General features: G+C 43.3%; 1 protein-coding gene and 1 pseudogene across 4 annotated transcripts in view; one reads left to right on the forward strand and one right to left on the reverse strand.

Annotated features, from left to right (window-relative positions):
- The window catches only part of LOC121582748, a 31956-nt pseudogene extending 18972 nt beyond the window's left edge, over positions 1 to 12984 (forward strand).
- Positions 12985 to 17151: 4167 nt separating this feature from the next.
- The window catches only part of setd9 (SET domain containing 9), a 31556-nt gene continuing 29765 nt past the window's right edge, over positions 17152 to 18942 (reverse strand). For all 4 annotated transcript variants that reach the window (XM_041898830.2, XM_041898828.2, XM_041898827.2 and 1 more), the window contains one exon: positions 17152 to 17621. In XM_041898830.2, the coding sequence (XP_041754764.1) occupies positions 17534 to 17621 (88 nt within the window). In that variant the 3' untranslated portion in view covers positions 17152 to 17533. The remainder of the gene's footprint in view (positions 17622 to 18942) is intronic.

Here is an 18942-nt window from a genome sequence, read left to right on the forward strand (position 1 = left end):
GGCCAAGACCAGAGAGCTGTGTAAGGACATCAGGGATACAATTGTAGACCTGCACAAGGCTGGGATGGGCTACAGGACAATAGGCAAGCAGCTTGGTGAGAAGGCAACAACTGTTGGCACAATTATTAGAAAATGGAAGAAGTTCAAGATGACGGTCAATCAACCTCGGTCTGGGGCTCCATGCAAGATCTCACCTCGTGGGGCATCAATGATCATGATGAAGGTGAGGGATCAGCCCAGAACTACACGGCAGGACCTGGTCAATGACCTGAAGAGAGCTGGGACCACAGTCTCAAAGAAAACCATTAGTAACACACTACGCCGTCATGGATTAAAATCCTGCAGCGCATGCAAGGTCCCCCTGCTCAAGCCAGCGCATGTCCAGGCCCGTCTGAAGTTTGCCAATGACCATCTGGATGATCCAGAGGAGGAATGGGAGAAGGTCATGTGGTCTACTGAGAGAAAAATAGAGCTTTTTGGTCTAAACTCCACTCGCCGTGTTTGGAGGAAGAAGAAGGATGAGTACAACCCCAAGTACACCATCCCAACCTTGAAGCATGGAGGTGGAAACATCATTCTTTGGAGATGCTTTTCTGCAAAGGGGACAGGACGACTGCACCGTATTGAGGGGAGGATGGATGGGGCCATGTATTGCGAGATCTTGGCCAACAACCTCCTTCCCTCAGTAAGAGCATTGAAGATGGGTCGTGGCTGGATCTTCCAGCATGACAACGACCTGAAACACACAGCCAGGGCAACTAAGGAGTGGCTCCGTAAGAAGCATCTCAAGGTCCTGGAGTGGCCTAGCCAGTCTCCAGACCTGAACCCAATAGAAAATCTTTTGAGGGAGCTGAAAGTCCGTATTGCCTAGCAATAGCCCCGAAACCTGAAGGATCTGGAGAAGGTCTGTATGGAGGAGTAGGCCAAAATCCCTACTGCAGTGAGTGCAAACCTGGTCAAGACCTACAGGAAACGTATGATCTCTGTAATTGCAAACAAAGGTTTCTGTACCAAATATTAAGTTCTGCTTTTCTGATGTATCAAATACTTATGTCATGCAATAAAATGCAAATGAATTACTTAAAAATCATACGATGTGATTTTCTGGATTTTAGATTCCGTCTCTCACAGTTGAAGTGTACCTATGATAAATATTACAGACCTCTACATGCTTTGTAAGTAGGAAAACCTGCAAAATCGCCAGTGTATCAAATACTTGTTCTCCCCACTGTGTATATATATATATATATGATATATATATATATATATATATATATATATATATACTACCAGTCAAAAGTTTGGACACCTACTCATTCAAGGGTTTTTCTTTATTTTTACTATTTTGTTTACATTGTAGAATAATAGTGAAGACATCAAAACTATGAAATAACACATGGAATCATGTAGTAACCAAAACAGTGTTAAAAAAAATCAAAATATATTTTTTATTTGAGATTCTTCAAATAGCCACCCTTTGCCTTTATGACAGCTTTGCACACTCTTGGCATTCTCTCAACCAGCTTCATGAGGTAGTCACCTATAATGCATTTCAATTAACAGGTGTGCCTTGTTAAAACTTAATTTGTGGAATTTCTTTCCTTCTTAATGCGTTTGAGTCAATCAGTTGTGTTGTGACAAGGTAGGGGGGGTATACAGAAGATGGCCCTATTTGGATAAAAGACCAAGTCCATATTATGGCAAGAACAGCTCAAATAAGCAAAGAGAAACGACAGTCCATCATTACTTTAAGACATGAATGTCAGTCAATACGGAACATTTCAAGAAAGTTTTTTGCAGTCGCAAAAACCATCAAGAACTATGATGAAACTGGCTCTCATGAGGACCACCACAGGAATGGAAAACCCAGAGTTACCTCTGCTGCAGAGGATACGTTCATTAGAGTTACCAGCCTCAGAAATTGCAGCCAAAATAAATGCTTCACATAGTTCAAGTCACAGACACATCTCAACATCAACTGTTCAAAGGAGACTGTGTGAATCAGGCCTTCATGGTCGAATTGCTGCAAAGAAACCACTACTAAAAGACACCAATAATAAGAAGAGACCTGCTTGGGCCAAGAAACACAAGCAATGGATATTAGACGGGTGGAAATTTGTCCTTTGGTCAGGAGTCCAAATTTGAGATTTTTGGTTCCAACCGCCGTGTCTTTGTGAGACGCGTTGTGGGTGAACGGATTTTCTCTGCATGTGTAGTTCCCACCGTAAAGCATGGAGGAGGAGGTGTTATGGTGTGGGGGTGCATTGCTGGTGACACTGTCTGTGATTTTATTTAGAATTCAAGGCACACTTAACCAGCATGGCTACCACAGCATTCTGCAGCGATACGCCATCCCATCTGGTTTGCTCTTAGTCCCACTATCATTTGTTTTTCAAAATGACAATGATCCAACACACCTCCAAGAAGGAGAGTGATGGAGTTCTGCATCAGATGACCTGGCCAACACATTCCACCGACCTAAACCCAATTTGAGATGGTTTGGGATGAATTGGACCGCAGAGTGAAGGAAAAGCAGCCAACAAGTGCTCAGCATATTACATTTACATTTACGTCATTTAGCAGACGCTCTTATCCAGAGCGACTTACAAATTGGTGCATTCACCTTATAGCCAGTGGGATAACCACTTTACAATGTGTTTTTTTTTTTTGGGGGTAAGGGGGGTAGAAGGATTACTTTATCCTATCCCATGTATTCCTTAAAGAGGTGGGGTTTCAAATGTCTCCGGAAGGTGGTGAGTGACTCCGCTGTCCTGGCGTCGTGAGGGAGCTTGTTCCACCATTGGGGTGCCAGAGCAGCGAACAGTTTTGACTGGGCTGAGCGGGAACTGTGCTTCCGCAGAGGTAGGGGAGCCAGCAGGCCAGAGGTGGATGAACGCAATGCCCTCGTTTGGGTGTAGGGACTGATCAGAGCCTGAAGGTACGGAGGTGCCGTTCCCCTCACAGCTCCGTAGGCAAGCACCATGGTCTTGTAGCAGATGCGAGCTTCAACTGGAAGCCAGTGGAGTGTGCGGAGGAGCAGGGTGACATGAGAGAACTTGGGAAGGTCAAACACCAGACGGGCTGCGGCATTCTGGATGAGTTGTAGGGGTTTAATGGCACAGGCAGGGAGCCCAGCCAACAGTGAGTTGCAGTAATCCAGACGGGAGATGACAAGTGCCTGGATTAGGACCTGTGCCGCTTCCTGTATAAGGCAGGGTCGTACTCTCCGAATGTTGTAGAGCATGAACCTACAGGATCGGGTCACCGCCTTGATGTTAGCGGAGAACGACAGGGTGTTGTCCAGGGTCACGCCAAGGCTCTCCGCACTCTGGGAGGAGGACACAACGGAGTTGTCAACCGTGATGGCGAGATCATGGAACGGGCAGTCCTTCCCCGGGAGGAAGAGCAGCTCCGTCTTGCCAAGGTTCAGCTTAAGGTGGTGATCCGACATCCACACTGATATGTCTGCCAGACATGCAGAGATGCGATTCGCCACCTGGTTATCAGAAGGGGGAAAGGAGAAGATTAGTTGTGTGTCGTCTGCGTAGCAATGATAGGAGAGGCCATGTGAGGATATGACAGAGCCAAGTGACTTGGTGTATAGCGAGAATAGGAGAGGGCCTAGAACTGAGCCCTGGGTGACACCAGTGGTGAGAGCACGTGGTGCGGAGACAGCTTCTCGCCACGCCACTTGGTAGGAGCGACCGGTCAGGTAGGACGCAATCCAAGAGTGAGCCGCGCCGGAGATGCCCAGCTCGGAGAGGGTGGAGAGGAGGATCTGATGGTTCACAGTATCAAAGGCAGCAGACAGGTCTAGAAGGACAAGAGCAGAGGGGAGAGAGTTAGCTTTAGCAGTGCGGAGAGCCTCCGTGACACAGAGAAGAGCAGTCTCAGTTGAATGACCAGTCTTGAAACCTGACTGGTTTGGATCAAGAAGGTCATTCTGAGAGAGATAGCAAGAGAGTTGGCAAGAGGCGGCACGCTCAATAGTTTTGGAGAGAAAAGAAAGAAGGGATACTGGTCTGTAGTTGTTGACATCGGAGGGATCGAGTGTTGGTTTTTTGAGAAGGGGTGCAACTCTCGCTCTCTTGAAGACGGAAGGGACATAGCCAGCGGTCAAGGATGAGTTGATCAGCGAGGTGAGGTAAGGGAGAAGGTCACCGGAGATGGTCTGGAGAAGAGAGGAGGGGATAGGGTCAAGCGGGCAGGTTGTTGGGCTGCCGGCCGTCACAAGTCGCAAGATTTTATCTGGAGAGAGAGGGGAGAAAGAAGTCAAAGCATAGGGTAGGGCAGTGTGAGCAGGACCAGCAGTGTCATTTGACTTAACAAATGAGGATCGGATGTCGTCAACCCTCTTTTCAAAATGGTTGACGAAGTCATCCACAGAGAGGGAGGAGGGGATTCAGCAGGGAGGAGAAGGTGGCAAAGAGCTTCCTAGGGTTAGAGGCAGATGCTTGGAATTTAGAGTGGTATAAAGTGGCCTTAGCAGCAGAAACAGATGAAGAAAATGTAGAGAGGAGGGAGTGAAAAGATGCCAGGTCCGCAGGGAGTCTAGTTTTCCTCCATTTCCGCTCGGCTGCCCGGAGCCCTGTTCTGTGAGCTCGCAATGAGTCATCAAGCCACGAAGCTGGAGGGGAGGACCGAGCCGGCCGGGAGGATAGGGGACATAGAGAGTCAAAGGATGCAGAAAGGGAGTTGAGGTGGCAGAATCAGGAGATTGGAGGGAGAAGGATTGAGCAGAGGGAAGAGATGATAGGATGGAAGAGGAGAGAGTAGCGGGAGAGAGAGAGCGAAGGTTGCGACGGCGCATTACCATCTGAGTAGGGGCAGAGTGAGTAGTGTTGGAGGAGAGCGAGAGAGAAAAGGATACAAAGTAGTGGTCGGAGACATGGAGGGGAGTTGCAGTGAGATTAGTAGAAGAACAGCATCTAGTAAAGATGAGGTCAAGCGTATTGCCTGCCTTGTGAGTAGGGGGGGACGGTGAGAGGGTGAGGTCAAAAGAGGAGAGGAGTGGAAAGGAGGCAGAGAGAAATTAGTCAAAGGTAGACGTAGGGAGGTTGAAGTCCCCCAGAACTGTGAGGGGTGAGCCATCCTCAGGAAAGGAACTTATCAAGGCGTCAAGCTCATTGATGAACTCTCCAAGGGAACCTGGAGGGCGATAAATGACAAGGATGTTAAGCTTAAATGGGCTAGTGACTGTGACAGCATGGAATTCAGATGAGGAGATAGACATATGGGTCAGGGGAAAAATAGAGAATGTCCACTTGGGAGAGATGAGGATTCCTGTGCCACCACCCAGCTGACCAGATACTCTCGGGGTATGCGAGAACACATGGTCAGACGAGGAGAGAGCAGTAGGAGTAGCAGTGTTTTCAGTGGTAATCCATGTTTCCATCAGCGCCAAGAAGTCGAGGGACTGGAGGGTAGCATAGGCTGAGAAGAACTCTGCCTTGTTGGCAGCAGAACGGCAGTTCCAGAGGCTGCCTGAGACCTGGAACTCCACGTGGATGGTGCGTGCAGGGACCACCAGGTTAGAGAGGCAGCAGCCACGCGGTGTGAGGCGTTTGTATAGCCTGTGCGGAGAGGAGAGAACAGGGATAGACAGAGGCATAGTTGACAGGCTACAGAAAATGGCTACAATAATGCAAAGGAGATCGGAATTAAATGAACTAAACATCTGGGAAAGGAGAGAGCGGGGCCTCCCTCACCACAACACCCAAATATAACTCCCAACTCAGAAACTATAATTGTTGTAAACTACAGCGGTTCAATGTTTTCTAGGAATAGACTAACTTAGTTTATTCAGCTAGCTAACTTGGTACAGTATTCTTCCGTGAAAATCGTCCAGGGCACCTAGTCATAAGACGCCACAGACAGCTAGCATGCCGGACTCCAACAACACGGTTTAGCACCAATACTCGGCCACAACAAACCACCAGTGTGTCAACACGCCAAGCAGATCGTTCGTGTCCGTGTCTAACGTTGTGGGTTAGTCCCGAAAGCTTGAGCGAGTCCGTCGTCAACTTATTCAGCCAGTTAGTTAGCTAGAATAGTTAGCATACTAGCTAGCCATTGCCTTTCAGACAAAGAAGAAACCCCTCCTTTCACGGCACGAACACACAGAGAGAGCCAAGCTAACGTTAACTAGTCACCCATGTCCCGAATTCCTTGAACGACTCTGGCTACCAATATGTAAAAACAAAACACAAATGTAGGTTATGACTTACCCCTAGCAGCTACTGTTAGCTAGCCAAGTGCAAAGCTAGCCACTGAATTGACTCAGTCAGTTCGCGTCTGTTCGCTAGGTCGTTCCAGCTATTGTTTACTAGTAGCTATCCAGGTAGCAACAAGCTAGCTAAATTTCAAGCACAGTAGCCACTTACTACCTAACGTTAACGGTTCAGACAATGAGGTTAGAAAACAGCTGAATGGTAGGCATTATTGTATGTAATTATTGTAGGCAGCCAGCTGGCGTAATTACAGGCACTCTCAGGCGTGAAACAACTATACCGTTGCTAATAGTTGCCAGTAGCCACCCGCCAGCTAGTCCAGGTAGTGGGTTAGCTAGCTAGCTTCGTGCTTCACCGGGCTCAGCCGAATACAATACTAACCTACAATAATTACATACAACAACCCACGATAACTACCTAAAATACCTAACTACCTACAATACCTAACTACAATCTAAATACATAGTTTAAGCTTTACTCGACAAAGCCCAAACTATGTATAAAGCCAAGCTTACCCGACGACCTCACCCGACAACCTCCTCCTCTCCTCAGACGTGTACAGTTACTGTACACGTCTGTACACATATGTGGGAACTCCTTCAAGACTGTTGGAAAAGCATTCCAGGTGAAGCTGGTTGAGAGAATGCCAAGAGTGTGCAAAGCTGTCATCAAGGCAAAGGGTGGCTATTTGAAGAATCTATAATATATTTTGATTTGTTTAACACTTTTTTGGTTACTACATGATTCCATATGTGTTATTTCATAGTTTTGATGTCTTCACTATTATTCTACAATGTAGAAAATAGTAAAAATAAAGAAAAACTCTTGAATGAGTAGGTGTGTCCAAACTTTTGACTGGTACTGTATGTGTGTATACAATTGAAGTCGGAAGTTTACATACACTTAGGCTGGAGTCATTAAAACTCGTTTTTCAACTACTCCACAAATTTCTTGTTAACAAACTATAGTTTTGGCAAGTCGGTTAGGACATCTACTTTGTGAATGACACAAATAATTTTTCCAACAATTGTTTACAGACAGATTATTTCACTTATAATTTACTGTATCACAATTCCAGTGGGTCAGAAGTTTACATACACTAAGTTGACTGTGCCTTTAAACAGCTTGGAAAATTCCAGAAAATGATGTCATGGCTTTAGCAGCTTCTGATAGGCTAATTGACATCATTTGAGTCAATTGGAGGTGTACCCGTGGATGTATTTCAAGGCCTACCTTCAAACTCATTGCCTCTTTGCTTGACATCATGGGAAAATCAAAAGAAATCAGCCAAGACCGACCTCAGAAAAAAAATTGTAGACCTCCACAAGTCTGGTTCATCCTTGGGAGCAATTTCCAAACGCCTGAAGGTACCACGTTCATCTGTACAAACATTAGTACGCAACTATAAACACCATAGGACCACGCAGCCGTCATACCGCTCAGGAAGGAGACGCGTTCTGTCTCCTAGAGATTAACGTACTTTGGTGCGAAAAGTGCAAATCAATTCCAGAACAACAGCAAAGGACCTTGTGAAGATGCTGTAGGAAACCGGGACAAAACTATCTATATCCACAGTAAAACGAGTCCTATATCGACATAACCTGAAAGGCTGCTCAGCAAGGATGAAGCCACTGCTACAAAACCGCCATAAAAAAAGCCAGACTACGGTTTGCAACTACACATGGGGACAAATATCGTAGTTTTTGGAGAAATGTCCTCTGGTCTGATGAACTGTTTGGCAATAATGACCATCATTATGTTAGGAGGAAAAAGGGGAAGGCTTGCAAGCCGAAGAACACCATCCCAACCGTGAAGCATGGGGGTGGCAGCATCATGCTGTGGGGGTGCTTTGCTGCAGGAGGGACTGGTGCACTTCACAAAATAGATGGCATCATGAGGAAGGAGAAGTATGTGGATATATTGAAGCAACATCTCAAGACATCAGTCAGGAAGTTAAAGCTGGGGTCTTCCAAATGGATAATGACCCCAAGCATACTTTGTTGTTGTGGCAAAATGGCTTAAGGACAACAAAGTCAAGGTATTGGAGTGGCCATCACAAAGCCCTGACCTCAATCCTATAGAAAATGTGTGGGCAGAACTGAAAAAGCGTGTGCGAGCAAGGAGGCCTACAAACCTGACTCAGTTTACACCAGCTCTGTCAGGAGGAATGGGCCAAAATTCACCCAACTTATTGTGGGAAGCTTGTGGAAGGCTACCTGAAACGTTTGACCCAAGTTTAAACAATTTAAAGGCAATGCTACCAAATACTAATTGAGTGTGTGTGTAAACTTCTGACCCACTGGGAATGTGATGAAAGAAATAAAAGCTGAAATAAATCATTCTCTCTACTATTATTCTGACATTTCACATTCTTAAAATAAAGTGGTGATCCTAACTGACCTAAGACAGGGAATCTGTACTAGGATTTAATGTCAGGAATTGTGACAAACTGAGTTTAAATGTATTTGGCTAAGGTGTATGTAAACTTCTGACTTCAACTGTATATGTATGTGTGTTACTGCTCGACTAAAACAATCTCGTTCGACCAACAGCCTAACAACCAAACAATCGACCCGTCGATTAATTGGGGACAGCCCTACTCTGGTAGATCTTGGGTTATAATCTTTGGTTGAACTAAGCTCATGAGTCATTTATTTAAGTTATACTCTTCAAGAATCAATGGCTATATATCTATCATTCATTTAAACGTCAAAAAAATGGATGTAGCAATCGCAGATTGCCCCTTTTTTTTAAGAACGGGAAGCATAGAAATAGCAAACAGAACGGCTCCACCAATTGATGACAGATCTATAATTCACATTTCTATGTGAATTTGGTAGGGTCGCGCACATTTCAATCCTGCACACACGGGACCACTGCCTGGCACAGTCTAATCACGGCTGGCAGTAATCAAATCTTCGGATCACAGCTGCCCAGTGTGCTGCTGCAAAGATTGTCTATTATAGTGACAAGATAGTCAAGTGAATATGGAAATGCAGGTCCTCAAAGATAGAAAGCAGACGGGAGGAGGCGAGGTCAGGTGGGACAATTCTAGCCAATGAGAGGTCAGATACGCGTGTGAACAACAGGCCATAGAGATGGATAGAGGACTCATCTTTGCCATTATAGCGTCTGTGACCGCATGGGCAGTGCCATTGAGGCCATCTACATTTTAAAGTAGTACATTTTCTTCTACATTGGCCGATTTGCTCCCAACTCATATTATTTGCCACCCAGTGACTACTTTAAAATGGTGGAAGCCCTCAATGGCAATGTCCATGCTAAAACGGGTTATATCCACAATGAGTCCTCTATCTCTATGACAACAGGCACAACTCCAATACTTTTTGTATTGTGCAGGGCTCATTTGTAAAAGCAACTTTAGTCTCAGTATGACTTTACTGTTGGAATAAAGGTAAATTACGAAACTTCTATTCGGTCAAATAAGCCTCATGTAGCAAATAGCTATTACATTTATTTCCACGAAATTCGATACTCAGTAACCACGTTTCCATCCACAGTTGTTATGTGAGTAATGTCATACCGTACAGTGTATCCCTTTTTCCACATTCTATGTCCCTCTTTGTGGCACCTGACCACGACTGAACAGTAGTCCAGGTGCGATAAATCTAGAGCCTGTAGGACCTGCCTTGTTGATAGTGCTGTTAAGAAGGTAGAGCAGCTCTTTATTATGGACAGACTTCTCCCCATTTTAGCTACTGTTGCATCAATATGTTTTGACCATGACAGTTTACAATCCAGGGTTACTCCAAGCAGTTTAGTCACCTCAACTTGCTCAATCTCCACATTATTTATTACAAGATTTAGTTGATGTTTGGAGTTTAGTGAATGATTTGTTCCAAATACAATGCTTTTAGTTTTTGAAATATTTAGGACTAACTTATTCCTTGCCACCCACTCTGAAACTAACTGCAACTCTTTGTTAAGTGTTGCAGTCATTTCAGTCGCTGTAGTCTGTTGAGTCATCCGCATACATAGACACTCTGGCTTTACTCAAAGCCAGTGGCATGTCATTAGTAAAGATTGAAAAAGGTAATGGGCCTAGACAGCTGCCCTGGGGAATTCCTGATTCTACCTGGATTATGTTGGAGAGGCTTCCATTAAAGAACACCCTCTGTGTTCTGTTAGACAGGTGACTGTATCCACAATATAGCAGGTGGAGTAAAGCCATAACACATACGTTTTTCCAGCAGCAGGCTATGATATATAATGTCATAAGCTGCACTGAAGTCTAACAAAACAGCCCCCACAATCTTTTTGTCAGTTCCTCTCAGCCAATCATCAGTCATTTGTGTAAGTGCTATCACAACTAAAGTTACATAAATAACTCTAAATTAAGCATATAGGAGTACCTGTTTCTTTGTTAAACGCTCAACACAGAATAGCAGCATGTGCATATTTTATTCAGCTATGTTCAATTGTATTCTTTATAATATAAAATAATGCCACAGAATTCTAAGCAAATCTGCTAAATGAACTAGTGTAGCCCACAGCCATATGGCATAGCCAGATCATAAGGACAATGCAGAGTATTCTGTTCTTCTGAAATAACTACATTGTCTTCATATCATGTTTCTTTAGACCTGTCTAAAATATTGATTTATTGTGATGTATGCTATATTACATGGATTTATTAGACTTTTTTAAATGTAGATGTTCCAAAGTACTGCATCAGTGGCTTGTAGGCTATGCGTGGCAGCCAGGAGATGCTAAATGTGTTTATGTTAATTATTTGTCAATTACTGTGAGAGCAGCAGTTATTTGCTTGACAATCACTGGCTGACAAAATGTCTTGACCGCCACAGCCCTAGTGTATATTGATGAGGGAAAAAAAACAATTTAATCAATTTTAATCCAAAATGTGGAAAAGGTCAAGGGGTCTGAATACTTTCCGAATGCACTGTATCTATCTATATTGAATGCTAGACAGGGAACAAAAGTATTGAATATATTGTTATAGATCAATAAACACAAAGGCTATTAAAATATATATATTTTTACTAGTAGAATGTGTCCCTCAGTTTTGTCATGGTGTTTCCGCCTTAAATCACTGATTACAAAGATAATATACAAGGCCCTTGAGCATTCTCTCCAGTAGCAAACTGTTATCGGGGGAGGGGTCTATATTAAAGAAAATTATGAACTAATCACACTCTTTTAGTATGTCGTAAATGTGAGGATTCCATTGATAATTTGGTGTGTCCCTTACTGTTTTACTCACGTTTCAAAATTTTGGTGAACACGATACTGCTTTATTCATAGAAAAATGTCCTATTTGTTTATTCCTACCCACCCTGTAGTGATCTGATGGACAGGCTGGTGGATGAGGCTGAAGGCTTGGTGGTAGACGGGTCGGCCTCTGTGTGCTCCAGTAGCAGTGGAGGGGGTCGGATGGAGTACTCGGCAGAGCAGCAGCTCAACCTCCTTAACTCTATCACAGCCAGCGACCTCTCTGGTGAGCAGGGCCACGGGCCAGAACCGAGAAAGCAGAGCAGACGAGAGAGATGAGGCTCGTGAACCCAAATGAGTTTCGATGGATAGAGTGAAGAACGCGATTAGCACTAGTAGCCGCTTGGAACATTAGGCTGTAACATTTTAAGCAGTGATCTGGGGCCATATATAGCAAGCTTCTCAGTCTGAGTCCTGATCAGTTCCCTCCTGTCCATGTGATGTTATTCATTATGATACTGATGTTAAATCTGCACTTCTACTCTGAGAGGCTTGATAATATAATAATATAATATAATATGCCATTTAGCAGACGCTTTTATCCAAAGCGACTTACAGTCATGCGTGCATAATTATTATTTTTTTTGTGTATGGGTGGTCCCGGGGATCGAACCCACTACCTTGGCATTACAAGCGCGATACATATGGCTCCTGATCTTCAAGCTCATCAGCTATGATAAGGGCCCTGACCATGTTACTTGAACAAGGAAAACCTAGGTCCCTATAGCATGTTTTCCTAGTAGGTCATGTGGACACCCAAAACTCCTGGCTGTAGCTACGATGTAGTATTTCTGATGGAGGACAATGTCAGTTTGGGCACAGTGAAGGTTAATTCCAAGTCTCTAAATTTGCTTCTCCTCCCCCTCCCTCCAGCGTTGACCAGCAGTGTGGCGTCTGTATGTAACCCGTCTGACGTGGGCTGCCTGGACTCCTACAGCTTCCCCCCGTTAGAGGGCCTCCACCGGGGCTCCCTGAGTCATGACGAGTCCCTGGGCTTCATCCCCAACGGAGCAGGAGACCCCGACTGCCTCAATCTGCTGGACGCCGGCTTCTACCACTCCGACCTGAGCCAGTTGGCCTCCTGCACGGACGACTGCAACAGACCCCCCTCCAAGCGCCTCAAAATTAGCTTGCCCGAGCCCTTCCACGAGGTCACCGTAGGCAATCTGGGCCTGGATTATGAGGCACGCCCCCATCATATCACGAGCACCAAGATGGCAGTGTCGGTGACAGACTTTGGCTTAGTGACCGGCGAGGCCAACGGCTACATCGGAACACAGCCATGCACACACACTACACCAGCACCAACCACACACAGCTCTACAGTCGGAGTGAATGGTTGCTAGGTAACCGTGTGTGCACGGCTGCGCCACGTCACCTTCTCCCTCCCTACTTTATGGTGGAGCCCACCGTCAACTGTGTACATATTTGTTCATTCGAGATTATATTTATTGTGTGTGTATGTATGTATGTATGTATGTATGTATGTGTATATGTGTGTGTATGTATGTGTATATATATATATATATATATATATATACATACATACATACATACATACATACATACGTGTGTGTGTATATATATATGTGTGTGTGTATATATATATTATATTATATGAGTGTACGAAACATTAAGAATGCCTTCCTAATATTGAGTTGCACTCCCTTTTGCCCTCAAAACAGCCTCAATTCATCAGGGCATGGACTCTACAAGGTGTATAAAGCATTCCACAGGGATGCTGGCCCATGTTGACTCCAATGCTTCCCACAGTTCTATCAAGTTAGTTGGATGTCCTTTGGGTGGTGGACTGTTCTTGATACACACGGGAAACTGTTGAGCTTGAAAAACATAGCAGCTTTGCAGTTCTTGACACACTCAAACCGGTGTGCCTGGCACCTACTACCATACCCCGTTCAAAGGCACTTAAGTCTTTTGTCTTGCCCATTCTGAATGGCACACACACAATCCATGTCTCAATTGTCTCGATGCTTAAAAGTCCTTCTTTAACCGTTCTCCTCCCATTCATCTACACTGATTTGAAGTGGATTTAACAGGTGACATCAATAAGGGATAATAGCTTTAACCTGGATTCGCCTGGTCAGTCTCTCATGGAAAGAGCATGTTTTGTAATGTTTTGTACACTCAGTTTATATGATCTACATATGTTTGTTTTTTTACTATGACATCAGTGATGTCTTCTTGTACAGAAAAACAAAACAAAAGTATTTCTCAAGAGTTTAATATAGCCATTTATTTTTCAGTCCGGAACTTTGGGAAATGCCCATCTGTGTCCGTATACTGTGGGAACGGAACCACTGGTGGGAGATTCTGTGCTTTTTGGGGTCCGTTCCACATCAGTCGATCCGATGAGCATTATCCTTCGAGTGTTGGGGAAACTCACCACTACAACTATGACTAGTTCTCTTCCTCGCTGGCTGTAAGAGCAGCATTCTCTCACCATCGCTACTTTCCCAGTGTTTACAGGTATCCAACGACCTGGCCCTAAATGTAGCATTTTGTAAGAGGGTCCCCAGGTTTTGTACATTTTGAACAGATGTACTACTTGTCATCCATGTGCAAAACACTTTTTTTGTAAATGTTTGTCTCTATACTGTAAAAAAAGAGCACTTCAGATACTATGATGGTGAAATCTTTATGCTCTGTTTTATTTATTTTATTTTCCAGAATTTCAAGAGATGGAAATATCAATCACTAACCCAATTTAACGCTGCCCTCCCATACACAGCGACTTTGTTCAATAGGCTAGAATAAAACAAATAATATAATTTCATATGAAAGATACCTTCCCTTTCAACAGTGCTAGATGTTAGTTGCCAATTTGGACTTTCATTTGACTTCCATAGTCCTCCAAATCAATGCAAATGGCGAATTCGATCAAGTTTAGCCAGATGCGCTTCATCACGGATTGTATTACAGAATTCGCTCTATACATTATCGAAAAAGTAAACAAAGGGTGTAACACATGTAGCTGAGGCTTTTATGAAAAATGTTGCTAAATATTTACCATTGAATGAGTAGGGAAAGATAGTCCGTAAAACTGACATGGCATCATACTTCTTAACTGCTATTTGTGTACTCCTTTTTCTCCCAAGACATTAACATTTTGTTTTGAATTACATTTGATAAATGTTTTCCCCAATGTCAGTTGGCTAGCTTGGGTGGCCTGGGTATTTATAAATGTTGGACTGCAACAATGTAAACTTTTTTGTTAATCTGAAAATGCTTTGTAAGCAGAAGTAGGCCTATTCAGCTGTTTAGTTTTAAATGCACTATAGTACAGTTATGTTTGACATGATTGTTATTTATATTAAGTTAAAACAATGTGCATGTAGCAAGCTATACTTTTCATAAGTAGTGAAAAGACTTTGTTTCGGAGTTGAATCCCCCCACTCTTAAACATCAATTATGCAAATCCTGGGGGTTTACATTGCTGCTGTGAATGTCACTATTACTCCTCTGCCCCATCTGTACCTGCATGTCAAGATGTGCTGTTGGCCAGTGTTCAATCCAACTTCATTTATCTATGCATCATTTGAACTCACTGTCGGAATGGACGTGATAGAATGTCTGGGTGCTTTTGAGTACTTGAAGTGCATTGAGGGTATCTGAAAATGATGAGCAAGTTCAGAGTTTAAGTGTGTTATGGAGGTTATTAGCTAAGGTTTGACTTGTTTTCAATTGAAATTTAGATGCTGGTTGTGAAGTTCTGGTTGGCTGAAGTGCAAACATCTCTTCCAAAGTTCCCTGATTTACCACACACAATTTATTAACCAGCCCATGTGTTAAACCAGATTTAGTTTGGTCCACTTTTGCTTTGACTTAATCACTATGGTCTTTGTCTGCGCTCACCCTTGAACCCTATAGAGCCCCACAGTGGAGGTGTCATAGTACCCATAAAACCTAGCGGTCAAACTGAAATTGTTCCAATCTTTTTCCCACCATTAATTTTTATTAATTTATTTTATTTTAGAAACACTTTAAAATAAGGGCTGTGTTTCGTGTAGGCTTACCCTGGGTGACGTTTTGATAACCATGTAAATCTCTCGGACAAGGTGACTTTTATAAAAATATTAGTCTCTATTTACTCAGATTTGAAAATGCATCAAAGTAGACATGCAAAACTACAATTCCCTGCAAGCTCCTGCACATAATCTCTAGCTGACACCTTTGCTAACCGGTATTGTGTCAATTTAAAACTTGCACAAGACAGTTCAAATATTTGTCAATTTTAAAGAAATGTTGTCAATTTATTCATTACTACATTTAGCCAACATTAGTTAATCCAGAGATTCTTACCTTTGCCTCGATTCTGCAGTCTCGTCAAGATCATGGCATTTGTAGTTATTTATGATAGCTAATTAGCATTTCAGTTTTGGGGGGTATTGATAAGTCACCTTGTCCTAGAGATTTACACTGTTATCAAAATGTCACGTCAGGGTAAGCCTACATGAAACACAGCCCTTATTTTAAGTGTTTCTTAAATCCCCTACGGGAAAAATGAATGGAACCATTTTCCTGTTTGACCTCTAGGTTTTATGGGTATTATGATCATACTGTGGTACTCTATTGGAAGTCAAATGTACTGTGATGCTTCCCTCTTACAAGGCAATAATTTCTAAATGTGTTAAGATATCAGTAAACCTTCCTCTCCGTGGAATTGTAACCCTCAATAGAAATACCCTCTACCCCCACTAATTTGTTAATTTTTTATTTTACTATTGAAGTATGACATTTCATGGATAAATATTTATTTATTCATTGAAGAGCATCTGATAGACCTGCGCTGTACAGTGTCCATCATAAATACAACTAGCAGTGTATGCGATAAGTCCTTAGGGAGCTTGCTATGGAACTATGGCGTAGTGGTGTATGCAGTATTAAAATGTACTAGACAGCCTTTAGTCTTTGCTTGTCTATTTAACTTGTTGAGGGAAGCGAATGTCATTGTAATCAGTTCTTGGTGTCACAACCTGCAGGAAAACGGTTTGTTCGAGCTGAATGTTTGGCCTGTCTAGGATTACGACTTGTTGCTGTGTTGGTTGACATCCAGTTGTGTGAATACAGGCATGTTAATGATTGAGAGAGGATGAGGGTGGACTTTGCAGGAAAGTAACTTTTGAGTATGAGTTTTTTTACCTCCCCATGGAGTCATCTTTCCATTCATTTGTAATGGATTGTTTTTCCCTGATGTACTTACTTGAAAGATGTATACACTGAGTATACCAAACATTAGTAATACCTTCCTAATATTCAACGGCTGAGCCGTTGTTGCTCCTAGACGTTTCCACTTCACAATAACAACACTTACAGTTGACCGGGGCAGCTCTAGCAGGGCAGAAATTTGACGAACTGACTTGTTGGAAAGGTGGCATCCTATGACGGTGCCACTTTGAACGTCACTGAGCTCATCAGTAAGGCCATTCTACTGCCAATGTTTGTCTATGGAGATTGCATGACTGTGTGCTCGATTTTATACACCTTTCAGCAACGGGTGTGGCTGAAATAGCTGAATCCACTAATTTGAAGGGGTGTCCACATACCTTCGGAAATATAGTGTATTTGACTTTTTACCACAGTCAAGTTGTGAAGGTTGACCGTTCATTTGGGGTTAAGACTGTATAGTGTAAAGTAGACAATCAAGATAGGATTTAATCTCATTATTCAAAAGTAAAGTTTATTGTTCATAAAACTGTACATACTCTTTTTTTGTTGTTGTTGAATATTTTGTCATTTGTTCCAGACAAATCGTGTGTACAGATGCAGAAATAAATGAAAAGGTTATTATGAATATGGCCTTCTCGATTTCATGTTTTCCATTATTTATTTCATTGTCCTTCCCTCGTAGGCTACACAGAATCATCTGGCCACAGTTCTTCAGAGGGGCTTTCACTTGACTAGTTGAGTAAGTACTTTTTATAATAATCTTATGTGTACAAAAATCTTAGACCTGGGTTGTGTGCGCTAAGGCACACCGTAGCCGAGCGTTTCTTCTTGAACAAGTTCGGGTAGTACCTGTTTTATAATGTGACCTAATGCACGATGGTGAAGTAGTTAGAAAATAGTTCCTCTCCTGGACAGATGTCTCTTAACGCTACAAGGACCACACATCGTAAAGGCCTGGAAAAGAAGAGAGAAGCTGTTATCACTCACTAGTTAAGACTTGCTTTGGCCAGTGCTAGTTCAGATGTGGCGATGTATAGAGTCAAAGCTGATTCAAACGTTGAACGGGCGCATGATGGAGCGTGCGACCAAGATGAAACAACATTGCGTAAGCAAATACGAGTCGAGAAAGAAGAAACGTGGTCGAGCGAGAAGAGGATGGGTCCCGCAGGCCAGCGTGGTGAACGCAAATTAAACTTGAGCGCTTGCGAGTGTGACTGAGTGAGCAGAACTGAATTGCTGTGTGTACTGATTCAGTTCTAAACGACCATCAGAGTCTGCAATGGATTGTAAGGTCTGCTGAGAGGGTCATTGGCTACATTTACATTTTAGTCATTTAGCAGACGCTCTTATCCAGAGCGACTTACAGTTAGTGCATACATTTTTTAAACTGGCCCCACGTGGGAAACGAACCCACAACCCTGGTGTTGCAAGCGCCATGCTCTACCAACTGAGCTACAGGGGACTACCACCTGCCCTTCAAGGTCCTGCACGACTCCAGGACAAGGAAGCATGCAGGGTGGAAACTTGCATCTATATATTTTGTCTGTTTATTGTCACAGCAAATCCCCGTCATTCGCATGAGAAAGAGACAGAGATATCGTGGACGTAGGTCTGGGTGCCTTGTAAGGATCCGACGACAAGTGAGTAAACTGCCTCTTCCATCAATCCTATTAGCCAATGTTAATTCATTTGAAAATAAATTGGACGATCTAAGATCAAGGTTATCCTACCAACGGGACATTAAAAACTGTAATATCTTATGTTTCACTGAGTCGTGGCTGAACAACGACATGGATAACATATAGCTGGCGGGATATACGCTACATCGGCAGGATAGAACAGCTGACTCCATTAAGACAAGGGGTGGCGGTCTGTGTATATTTGTAAACAACAGCTGGTGCATAAAATCTAATACTAAGGAAGTCTCAAGGTTTTGCTCGCCTGAGGTAGAGGATCTCATGATAAGCTGTAGACCACACTATTTACTAAGAGAGTTTTCAACTATATTTTTCGTAGCTGTCTATTTACCACCACAAACCAATGCTGGCACTAAGATTGCACTCAGTGAGCTGTATAAGGCCATAAGCAAACAGGAAAACGCTCATCCAGATGAAGCGCTCCTAGTGGCCGGGGACTTTAATGCAGAGAAACTTAAATCCCTTCTACCAAATTTCTACCAGCATGTTAAATGTGCAACCAGAGGGAAATAAACTCTAGACCACCGTTACTCCACACACAGAGACGTGTACAAAGCTCTCCCTCGCCCTCCATTTGG

This window comes from Coregonus clupeaformis, chromosome 15 (assembly GCF_020615455.1).
Source record: "Coregonus clupeaformis isolate EN_2021a chromosome 15, ASM2061545v1, whole genome shotgun sequence".
Lineage (NCBI taxonomy): Eukaryota > Metazoa > Chordata > Actinopteri > Salmoniformes > Salmonidae > Coregonus > Coregonus clupeaformis.